Source organism: Vombatus ursinus, unplaced genomic scaffold (assembly GCF_900497805.2).
Source record: "Vombatus ursinus unplaced genomic scaffold, bare-nosed wombat genome assembly UNPS02015255.1, whole genome shotgun sequence".
NCBI classification, from domain to species: domain Eukaryota; kingdom Metazoa; phylum Chordata; class Mammalia; order Diprotodontia; family Vombatidae; genus Vombatus; species Vombatus ursinus.
Window position 1 is genome coordinate 40,201,636 of NW_020955033.1, and position 12,849 is coordinate 40,214,484.

Sequence of the window (12,849 nt, forward strand, 5' to 3'; positions counted from 1 at the left end):
AGGGAGGTGGGGAGGTGAACAAAGCTGATTTAGCAGCAACCGTGATGAGACTAGAAGTGATCGGCTTATTCTGGGAGGGGCTTCTTGTGGTGTGAGGTTGAAACTGAACTGAGCTGCAAGAGGAAAATGGAAGAGGAGAAATACTATGTTCCATGCAACACAGCACCAGACTTCTCTCTTTCGGAAGGAGGAGAAGGCCATTCCAACAAGTCTCCAGCCTGGTCTTCTGCCTTGGGAGAAGGGGAGTAACAGCACTTCTTCAGCTCTCTGCACTAGTCCCTGAATTGCCTAAAGGCCCTGAGAGGACTACACCTTGAGGCCAAGTAACTATGAACCATGGAAATCTATCTCAATTCACTGCTCAGTGATTAATGTATTCCACCCCCTACTCCCTACACCCTGCCCAAGCTGTGATTATGAACCCCTAGGCATCATTAACATTAAAATCTTCCCCTACTCTCCACCTCTTGTTCCCAGTCCCCCCCAAACCAACACCTCTAACATCATCTACCCTTTCCACTATGCTCTCTAGAATACACATTCAGTAGGTAACCAACCTTTTTTCATCTTAAATCTTTTCATTTCCCACTCTTTCGTCTTCTGGGTCTCACTGAGACCTGGCTCCCTCTTGATGACACAGCCTCTTGGGCCACCCTCAGGATATTTCCCTTCTTTCCTCAATGAATTCATAGTCTTTTTCTGCTCCCCAGCTCCTGCCCTCATACCAAGGGACTCCAACATAAATACTGATAATCCCTTAAATACCCTAACTTCACAAGTCCTCGGGAGTACTACAACACCAAACCTCAGCCCCACAAAAAGATAGTCATACCTTTCATCTTGTCATTACCCACAAATGAACCACTTTCATGTGCATGAACTCTGAAATTCCCTTACCTGATCACTATGTGTTGTCATTCCACTTCTGGCTCTACTGGGCCTTCATCCTCACCACGACCTCTACCCCTCAGTTCTTTCACAGATCATCACTCCTGCACTAGCCACACTATTCTCCCCTCCCCCCATTCTGAACCAATTCAACTCTCCATTGTCTTCTCATCAAGTTCCTTGATCCCTTATTGTTTTCGTGATCTTGTCCTGCCAAGCCTCAGCCTTGGAATATTCCTACCATCTGCTGCCTTTGTGCCTACACACACTGCAGCATAAAACAGGAAAAAAATCATAAACCCATGTGGAGTAGATCCACTACAAATCTGTGTGATATGATTTTAACTGGGCCCTCATTATGGCAAGGCAATCCTTTTTAAACCTCCCTAATCAACTTACTATCCCACTCACCACAGGCCCTTTCCCAAAGCTTTTCATCCCTCTTTAAACCTTCCAGGGCTTCCTGTCCTCCCACTTTCTTGGCTGAGAACCCTGCCTTGTATTTTACTGAAAAAACAAAACAAAACAAAACAAAACAGAGGCCAATCTCCAAGAGCTCTCTTCTCTCCCCTTTTCCTCATCTCATACCACCAGATGCCTTCTGCCACTTTCTCCTCCTTTACTCCCGTGTCACATGAAGAGGTGGCACTTCTCTTTCCTAAGGCAAACCCCTTCACATGCACAAGTAATCCTATTCCATCTGGTCTCCTCAAGCAGAGAGGACCATCTCCTCTGTCATCTTTGCTCTCACTTATCTTTAATTATTCCTGTCTACTGGCTGCTTCCCTAACATCTACAAATATGCCCATGTCTCCTCCATCTTCAAAAACCTCTCACTTTATCCATACACTCCCACTAGCTATCATCTCTTATCATTTCTCCCTTTGCGGCTAAACCCCTTGAGAAGGTTGTTTATAATTACTGTCTTCACTTCCTTTCATTCTGTTTTTAACTCTCTACAATCTGGCTTCCGACCTCATCATTTAAGTGAAATTGTTCTCCCCAGAGTTAATCTAATGTCCTTTCCTCAATCCGCATCCTTTTTGATTTTGTGCAGCCTTTGACAGTGTTGATTACCCTCCTCTTGGTATTCTCTTCTGTCCAGGTTTCCTGGGCACTACACTATCCTGGTTCTCCTCCTAACTATCTGGTTGCTCCTTTCCAGTCACTTTTGTTGGATCTTCATCCAGATCATGTCTACTAACCACTAATATCCCACAAGGGCTCTGTCCTGGGCCTTCTTCTATTCTCACTTTATACTATTTCACTTAGTGATCTCATCAGCTCCCATGGATTCAACTATCATCTCTTTGCTGATGATTCTCAGATTTATTTGTCCAATTCTATGCTCTCTGCTGACCTCCAGAATCACATTTCCAACTGCATATTAGACATCTCAAACTGGGTGTCCCAGAGATATATTGAACTCAACATATCTAAACCTGAATTCATCTATTCCTCCACCACCTCCACACACACCCCCAAAATACTTTTCCCCCCTTCCAAACTTCCCTATTACTGTTGAGGGCACCATCTTCCTCTTAGGTTGGCAACCCAGGTATTATCCTCAACTTCTCACTTTCTTACCATCACCCACCCCATCCAAGCAGAGGTCAAATCCTATTGTTTCCACCTTCATAACATGTTTCATATATGCCATCTTCTCTACTCTGACATTTTCACCATCTTCTGTTTTGCAAACAATTCCAAAGTTCTTCACAACCCACCCTCCTCCTGCCTTTCCAGTCTTTTTATCCATTTCCTCACCCCTACTCTTCATTCAGTGACACTGGCCTCTTTGCTGTTCCTCACACAAGATGCTCCTCCAGATTTTGGGCACTCTTCAGTTTCTCCTGTATGAATCTCAGTCAGTCAATAAATATTTATTAAATGCCTATTTATGTGCCAGGCACTGTGCTAAGAGCTGAGGATAAACATATAAAAAAGAAAGAGAGCCCTTACCCTCGTGGAACTTACAATGTAATGGAGGAAGACAATAAACAAAAGGAAACTGAAAACTGGGGGACAGGAGCAAGGGAAAGTATCCAGCACATGTTGAAGAAGCCCAAAGTAGTGCAACCAGGTGGGAAATGAAATAATTGGCATGTTATCTTCTCCATTACTGTGAATTTCTTGAGAGCAGAGATGATCTTTTGCCTTTCTTTGTATCCTTAGGGCTTAGCACACTGCCTGGCACATAGCACACACTTAATAAATGCTTCCTGATTGACAGAGGACACAAAGACAAAACTAGACAGTCTCTGCCCTCAAGAAGATTAAATTCTAATGGGGTGGGGGAGTGACAACATGCATATATGTGTATAGGACACACATAAAGCAAATATAAAGTAAACATGGTCAGGGAAAGGCTTTAACAGTTGGGGGAACCAGGAAGGGCCTCATGCAAAAGGCAGAGCTTGAGATGGATCTTAAAGATGATCCTGAGAGGTGGAAGTGAGGAAGGAGAGCATTCTAGGAATGGAGTCAGTGACAAGCAATGGGAGATGGTATGTCTTTCAGGAAAGGCAGCTAAGGGATATTGTGGAAACTGAAACAGCAAAACTTGATAAATGATGGGATATGTAAGGTTAGGTAAGTGAGGAGTCAAGGATGACACTCAGGACATGAACCCAAGTGCCAGGAGGAAAGGGCTGCTCTCAACAGAAATGAGGAAATTTTGAAGAGGGGTTGGTTTCAGGAGAAAGTTAATGAGTTCTGATTTGAATATGTTGAGTTTGAGATGTTTCTGGAATATTCAGTTCAAAATTTCTCAAAGGTATTTGGTGAAACTCAGGAGAGGGATGAGGTTTGAACACATAGATTGGGACAGTCTTCTACATAAAGATAATGAAACCCATGGGAGGTGATGAGTTCACCAAATGAAAATGTGTAGAGAGACAAGAGGGATCAGGACAGGGCTCTGGAGTGCTTATCTTTCTAAGCACAGGGGATATAGAAAAAAAAAAGGCAAAATACAGTCCCTGTTCTCAAGGAGCTCACAATTTAATAGAGAAGACAATATGCAAACAACTACATACAAACGAGATACACAGACTATACTGGAGATAATTTCAGAAGGAAGGTGATGGCATTAAGGGAGACTCAGAAAAACTTCTTGTATAGAAGGTGAGATTTTGGTTGGAACTGGAAAAAAATCAGGGACAGCAGGAGAAGCAGCTGAGGTGGGAGAGAAATTCCAGGGTTGGGGGACAAGCCCAGAGTTGAGCGATGGAGTGTCTAGTGTAAGAAGCTTGTGAAGAAACACTAATCACTATAGTCTCTCAAAAGAAGTGGGTTGGGAAGGGTCAGAGGGAGTAAGAGAACTAGATAAAAGCAATGAAAAGGATTGTTTCAGAGAAACCTGGAAAGATTTATATGGCTGATGCAGAGTGAAGTGATCAAAATGAGAAAAATAACTTGTGCAATAACAATAACATTATAAAATCAAACAACTCTGAAAAACTTAAGCACTTTGATCAATGCAATAACCAATCACAATTCCAGAGGATGAACAGTGAGCCTCTTATCAAAGTGCAGAATGAAATATCTATTTGTGGACATGACCAATGTGGGACACTTTGTTTTGTTCCACGAAGCATATTTGTTATAACACAGTCTAAAACTTTTTTCCATTAAGGGGGTGGGGTGGGTAGGGAGAGAAATAAAATGTTAACCAGTTGAAAATAAAATAAAATTTAAAAAACAAAAGAAATAGAGAAAGTGCTATTCTGGGGATAGGTGGGTGGGTTAGATGGTACATGTGCGTGGAGAGTTTTGCTTCAAAAGAGAAAGTCAAGAGGGTCACTAAAAACATTTCCATAGGAGAGGAGGTGTCCTTATAATAGTTTTCTGATGCAAATTTGCTCATTAGGTTTAAGAAAAGGTTCTACAAGGTTGGACAGCATTCCACTCCAGGATGGAGTTTAAAAAGTTAAATGGATTATAGGTTAACTTTTCTGCCTTAAAGCAAAATAAATAAATGTTTTATTAAGGTTAGGTTTAAGTTTTTGGGAGAGAGAAGTGATTTGCAAGCGACTGAAACCTGTTTACATTTAATTTTTTCTTTCATGTTTCAGGTTTGGAGATTAAATGACTTTACCCCAGGAAAAGGTCAATACCCCCATGCTTCTTGACATTTCCATTTGCTTCCAGGCATCCCCCCCTTCCCTACATAGCCACCAATTCTACTTGTATCAATCCATATAACTAGAGTTACAAGCCAACAGAGATAAAAAACAAAAAGGGACAAGGAAGGAAAAAAAAAACAACTGGGAATAGAAGAATGAATGCTAAGTAGCTTTCTCCAGCTGCTCCTTTAATTTTATACTTTTCTTTCTTTCTTTTTTTTTTAAGAGAAGCTTGTTGGCATTATCATTACTATTTTAAAGTAGAAAATAGCATGCATGAATATGTGGGGGCAGGGTTTCATTTATGAAAACATGAAAAATCTTTCTCGATTTTTTATGAATAAAAGAATATGCTAAATGAATGAAGAAAATATATAATCAAACAAGGTATATTATTATTTAGTTGCTTTTCATTTCAACCCTAGGGGCAGCTAGGTAGTGCAGTGGATAGAGTGCCAGGCCTGGAGTCATGAAGACTTGAGTTCAAATCCAAATCTCTGATACTTACTAGCTGTGTGACCCTGCTGTAAAATGGGGATGGTAATAGCACCTACCTCCCAGGGCTGTTGTGAGGGTCAAATGAGATAATAATTGTAAAGTGCTTAGTACAGTGCTTATATAACTCCTGCACCTATGAGTATTTAAAGGACTGGCTTTTAATGGCAGGACATCTAATATGCCTTCCATGGTCTAGGCTAATGATAAGAATCCTTTTCTGTACATGATGAAACACTTTCCCTGACCTCATATAATAGATTGTTTCTCTCTGTGGTTTTGGCCCCCTCCTTTTATCTAATAGCTCCCTGTTTCTAATTGTCCAAGTATCCTGGTCACTTTTTCTTAATAGCTGGGATTACATGACCAATACCATTCAAAACTAGGTTTGTGATGAAGGTCGGATCTTATTGGTTAAAAGAATATCTAGTATTGAAAAGAGACTCACCAGCAAAGTAAGTTCATTGAATTCAGGGGCTATTTCATTTTTATCCTTATATCCCTGCCATGCATAGTGCTGTGAACATAACAGATGTTATATATCCAGGTTGATTTAAATTGTAGATGCCATCCATGTTCATTCTGAATTGGTCATGGCTAAGTGGTACCTGATTGAGTCACTATTCCACTTCTCAATAAATGCCCTGAATTTTACTTCCTACCTAAGAGATTAGAAAACTAAGAAAAAGTTAGATACCAGTTGAAGTACTGTATTTAGTGGTGTCCAGGTATCCTATATTGAAGAGAGAAGTTTCCATGTTGAACTGGAGAAAGCTGGACTACTTTACCTCTGATTCAGAGCTGTCCAGTTCAGCCAAAGTTGGAGCTTTAAGGAGTTTCTTCCGTTGCACTGTTGTTGGTGGGCCACTTACACCATTGGCTTTTGTTTGTGGTGTTAAACTGCCATTCAACACAGAGGCTTCTGTCCCTTTCTTTGGAGATTCAGGAGTGGTTACATCTAGTAAAAGAAACAAAAAAGCACATGTTGTGATCTAAGAAAGGCAATCAAAACAAACCAAAACATACATGTGGAAGCACACACAAAGAAACAATTTCCCATATAATATTTCAGATTTTAATCTCAATTTTTTTTACAAAAAAAATTTATTAGAGCACGTGTGAGATAATCATATTTAAGAATAACTGGCAAATCCCACTTAAAAGACACTGTGGCTGGGTCACCTTATTCATATATTCAAGTTAGAACACAGAGGTGGAAGAGATCTTAGATATTTAACCTCCTCATTTTATAGAAGCAGACACTGGGACCCAGAAATACTAAATTTACTCTCTCTAATGAGGCTGCAGAAAACAGGTGAAGAAGAGAAGAAATTAGTTTTGTGTTTTTTTTTTTTTAAAAAAAAGCATAACAATGCACTGTTACAAGTGAGGAAGAGGTCTGGTTTCACACATTTAAGAAGACTGAAGGGAAGAGAATAATTATATAGCACCTACTATGTGCCACTATGCTAAGTACTTTTTATAAATATTACCTCATTTGGTCCTCACAACAGACCTGTGAGGTGGGTGTTATTATTATCCCCTTTTTACAGTTGAGCAAACTGAAGTAATTGAATGGCATGGTACAGCTGGAAAGGGACCTGGTTTAAAATCTTGGCTCTACTATTTAATACCTATGTAACCTTGGAAAGTCACTGTACATTTCTGGGCCTCTGTTTTCTCAACAACAAAATTAGAGGGTTGGACTAGATGACCTCTCACATTTTTCCCAGCTCCAAATTTATGAACCTGTATTCATATATATTCATCTGCATGTGTACTTAACAAAAACATACAGAATTTTGTTTGACTAGACCTGTAATGTCATTAAGTATAAGGAGTTCCCAGGGAAGAACCTTCTCTACCAATACAGAGGGTTTGCATCTTACTGGCTAAAAGAGCAGGGAATGCTGAAAAGAAAACTGGATTTAAATCCCAGCTATACTGGCAGATGACCCAGATGCAGTGGGTGATGTTGGCCTTTCTAAATTAAGCTTTTCACCAGGATTACTACCAGTTAATGTTAAGTTCTCAGAGAATTGCCTGGGGCATTGAGACCCTAAGCGACCTTCCCTGGGTCACCTAGCCAGTGTGTGTCAGAGATGAACCAAACAGGGTCTTCCTGACTTTGATACCCCCTTCTCTATCCACTTATCACACTGTCTTTCACATATATGTACATGTGTGTATGCACATGAAATTACACATATATACACATGTGTATGGTTATACATGTATGGAATTATGCATAGGTGATTATATACATATATGTAAATAAATTAGAGTGAAAAGAAGATGGATTACATTCATCAAGGCCAGACTGACTGAAAATTCATTAAAGAAATAAGGAAAGCACTGAATAAATAAAACATGAACTTATATTAATGTTGAAATGTCACTATAGATAAGAGTCCAACTAATTTTCCTCTTTAGTAAATGAAATGATGACCCAAACATGGAAAATTATCTCAGCCATAAATTTCATCATGTATTTTCTGGGCTAACAGATTAGATCTTAACTTTGAATAGCCATGGAAAATCTGTAAACCTGAGAAAAAGATAAAAACAATTTAAAAATTATTAAAATAAAGCTTAAATGATTTACTGAATATTTAGGAAAGGAAACTCTAATAGTATAAACTCATATTGAGGTAACACTTTGAGGTTTATAAAGCTCTTTCATCACAACCCCTTCATTAGATAGGGTGGTTTTATTATATGCTTCAGCTCATGTTTTCATGTAGTGATATTTGAGAGTTCCACAGACAATCAAGGCACCACCATTTTACCCGGTCGCAATTACTGGATTTCCAGGCAGGGACCACATTTTTTGCCTTTCTTTGTATCACCCCATGTGCTTAGCTTAGTGACTAGCACATAACAAATTCTTTAAAAAGGCTTGATGATGATGATGATGATGATTATCATCAAAGGGTTGAACTCCTGAATTAATACTCCTAAAACTATTAAATGATGGCAAACATCAGAACTTCAAACAAAACTACCTTAATTCTAAATAAAATTTAAAAGCCTTTTACTTTATCTCTCTATAATACTGTAAACTACATTAATAGAGTTTAGAAACTTTCCAGTAAACTTATTGTCTGTTCATTGAAATTCCTGGAATAGAAATTTTGTATAGTACCAAAATATTACATTTAGTAAGAAAGAATACATAATTCCAAATGTTTAATACTCAGTCATGCATTACTTGTGAAAGAAATAGATATGACAGATCTGTGTGTAGCTATATTCTCTTATATGTGCATATGTACACATACATATATATCACAATCCTTTAATCATATGCTATTTGTAGTGTTGATAGATTTCCTATGAGAGGCAGTGACATGTAGTGGATAGAACTGACGTTGGAGTCAGAAAGACCTGGGCTCCAGTCTCACTTCTGACACATATTTACATAGAGGATATTTGACCTTGAGTAAATCACTTAACCTCTCTGGGCCCAGATAACTCTCTAAGCCCACAAATTTGAGAGCAGGTATATGTCTGTATTGTTAGAGAGAGTTTTCACCAGGAGCTTCCTACACTCATGAAATCACAGAACTGATTTTTGTTTGGAAAAAAAGTCTCCTAGTTATAATGTATGTGACTGATATAATAGAAATGTGCTCTTACGCTTTTTGTAAAATTTCTAAATCATTTTATTCTCTTGATTACCAATTTTTTAAACTGACATTATTTGTATAATCATAAACTCAGCAGTACTGAATAATGAAAAGCTGTCCTAGCCCCAACACATGTGGAACACTGTGTTCAGGCCAGTTTAGAAAAGACACTGATAACTTATGGACTATCCAGAGGACAGGTGTCAAATACGTGACACTGCATGCAGCCCTTACTCCCAAGTGTGGCTAGAACCATATTAAAATGTAATTGTGAAATATCTAACAAAATAAATATAAATACAACAAAACACAGATAATATCACATTTTAAAACTAAGTCGCCATGTGGTCCACAGCCATTTCTATTCGAGTGTGACACCACTGCTCCAGAGGATGGCAATCAGGATGGTAAAAGACACTGATCAATGCTAAATGTGAACTGGCTGAAGGAACTGGGGAGGCAAGCCAGAAGACAAGGCTTTGGGGAGGCGGGGGGCACATATGAGTTGTTTTCAAGTATAAGAATTGTCATGAGAACAAAGCATGGACTTGTTCTGACCCAGAGAGCAGAACCAGTAACAATGTTTAGCAGCTGCAAAGAGGAAAATTCAGGTTGATCACTGGAAATATTTTCTATTCATTAGTTAACAAAAAGTGGAATGGGCTGCTTTAGAAGGCAATATGTTCCCTGTCCGAAGTCTTCAAGCAGACTCTGGATGACAATTTGTGAGAAATGTATCAGAGATTCTTTTTTTTTTCGTTTTGTTTTGTTTGGCTATAGGTAGGACTGGATGGATGCTGAGGTCCCTTGCAACTCTTAAGTTTTCTAATTTCTAAAAGACGAATATATAATTTGAAATTTTAATACATACATGTAAAAAAATATTTTTACACATCCAAGTAATAAATTTATGATTTGTTAAACATGTTGTACAGATTTATCACTAGGAATAAAAAGATCTAATATGAGTTGACATCTTTAAATTCAACGTGAACTTATGAATAATTATTAGAAAGGAAATGGATTTTCACTTCTTTCATTTTAGGTTAACAGAATGGGTCAAGCTTTTCAGTTTATATTCTTAGAACAGTGATTTGTTGAAAGAGAAAGCATTAATGGAAAATGCATTTTAAAACAGCTAGGGAAATATGAACAAAACAGTAATTAGAAGCCATAAACATACAATAAATATCAAGCAATGACATAAAAAAATTTTGGCTACTCTTCCGCATTGAAAATACCGGCTTTTGTTTCAGTTGGATCATCTTTCTCTAAGCTATCGACATCAAACATAGGCATGAATGTGCACATATATGTTTATATGTATAAATACATATAAACATGTATATGATGCTCAGATGAGCCAACCATATCTAATATTTATTGGACTGCGTCCAATGTGAATTTCTGCAGTCAACAGTTTACTGTATACGTGTGACTGATGATATCAAGTAACAATTATTAATGTCATTTGATATTTTGCAGATTTCCCCTTCATTATGTTCGATTTCAGCCAAATTGCTTTAGAGAATACCCAGTTCTGGACATTAGCAGTAACACAGATACACTCAACAAACACTCAATGCCTGGAGTCTCCTTTTCAAACCAAATTTTCTAGGATGATAATGCATCAGGAAAATGGTTGCTAAAGTAATATTTATCAAATGAACAAAGAAAACAGGAAGGGCTCTTCAGTAGTCAGTCAAATGATCAAATTTAAGTGCCATATGATAGGTATTTTAAGTTAAATTTCTAAAAATATTATATCAAATGAATTTGTTCTACTTCTCTAATGTACTATGAAAACAAACTGGTATAAAAATCATAGCTGAAAATGCTACAAGAATACAAATTGTAAGGAGTTTTATAGTGGTACCACTCTAGAACATATTAGAGTGTTAGCACTCTATTTTAGTCTCAAAAACATAATACATTAATAGCCTGCTACTTTTGTTAGTATGTGATTTTGTAGGCAAGACATGCCAACAATTCTTTGAATACTGACAGACAATTTATACTAAGGAGGAAAAGAAACTTCTGGAAAAAACTGATGGAGCCTCATCTCATACCTTATGATTAACAGTAACTATTCACTTTTAAGCAGATTAGAAAATACTCTAATCTGAAAAACGTCTTAATTTTAAGATATTATTTTGAAAATTATGTGGAACACTCAACATTTGATTTGACTCTTGGTTAATTGACATGTGTTGTAATTTTCAGAGTTATGTTAATAATAATTTATAATTAATTTATATATATAATTTAAAAAAGAGCAATAACTTTGCAAATGAAAGCTCAAAAACTAGTAGTTTCACTGAATTTAATCTAATTTAAGTAATTATGTCTAGCTTTGTAATTCACATTTGGGGCACATGATGATAAAATCACTATGGTGCTCTTATAATTTTACTGTTTTAATGGAATTAGGAGAAAAGAAATCTAGTAATAACATTTGGTCTGAATGTATCATGTCAAGGTAATGACATATAAAAGAGAGCTTCCTCAAAATTTTGTAATACTACAATCACTTCAAATTTGTTTTTAAGAAAAGAGAAGTACTATGACCAAATCCTAAAGTAAAATAATGATTACTGAGTTAAGCTATTTAGATTTGTTCTTTAGAAAATTTATTGTTCACTCAATACATAAGTCCCTTAGACATTTTCTTCCTTGAAACAATGATGTCAAAGAGTTTAATTTTGTAACAAACATATGAACAAATCTTGGCAGTTGTTTACTTTATTTTCAATGTAACAAAAGTAATAGATATTCCATATACACACAATGCCTATTGAGTAGGAAACAGATTTTTTTTTCCTGCCTCAAATAGGCTGAATCTTTGATTTCACTGACTGTGGCTTGGAAGAAGCCCTTCAGTTTTCTTTTTGATAGATGTTTAAACAAGCAGATGAGTGAAACGTGCTTCACAAAAATCACAAAACGCCATGTCAGGTGTTGGAAGTGCTTTCTTTTTTTTTTTTTTTTTACCTGACAAGTCAAAACTGTGAGACATGCTAAGCGGCCGCGTTGCTGAAAAAAGAAAAACAGCATAAAGAAAGTAATTCAGGCATTAGAAAAGCACAGGGAAGACAAAAGTGGGGTGGGGGAATTAAAGAATATCCTTAGTAGATTTCAGATGTAATGCAGGGGGCTAGCTGGCATAAAACTGAATTTTAAACTATACTAGGTATGTAGTGTTAGAGTTACAAATAACATCAATAAAATATGAAGTACAGTAACAATAAGAAAAACATACTATATTTTTAACATTCTAAAATAAATGTATGATAAAGGTAGACTTTTGATTGGGAAAAATCACAAAATACATCTTTTGAAAAAAGAAAACTTACATAAGACCAAAATAAAAATGTACATAGCAATGTTTCACACAAACTTTAGTGACCAAAAATTGAATTTGTTGGAGAGCATTTTTTCTCTTTTGATTTATAGCTACCTTTAAAGAATCTTGATATTAAAAATCTGGCTTTGGGGTTGTGCTCTTAAGTACAAATTCACGTAATATTGAGAAGTCAAAATCTTGTTTCTTCTTCAGTAACAAATTATTTGGTTATACAGTATTTGTTCTAGTTTGTTTTTTAAAGGGAATAAATAAAAAGCATTTATATAGTGCTTTCTTGGCCAGACATCGTACTAAGCACTTTACAAATAGTATCTCACTTGAAAAATAAAATTACTGATGATCTCTG

At 36.9% G+C, this 12,849-nt stretch overlaps 1 protein-coding gene across 1 annotated transcript in view; it reads right to left on the bottom strand.

The window, feature by feature from the left end:
* LOC114031898 (protein spire homolog 1-like) overlaps positions 1 to 12,849 on the bottom strand; it is a 137,079-nt gene that overhangs the window by 27,880 nt on the left and 96,350 nt on the right. Inside the window, exon 7 of the mRNA XM_027847094.1 lies at positions 6,299 to 6,468. Coding sequence (XP_027702895.1) covers positions 6,299 to 6,468 — 170 coding nt within the window. The remainder of the gene's footprint in view (positions 1 to 6,298; positions 6,469 to 12,849) is intronic.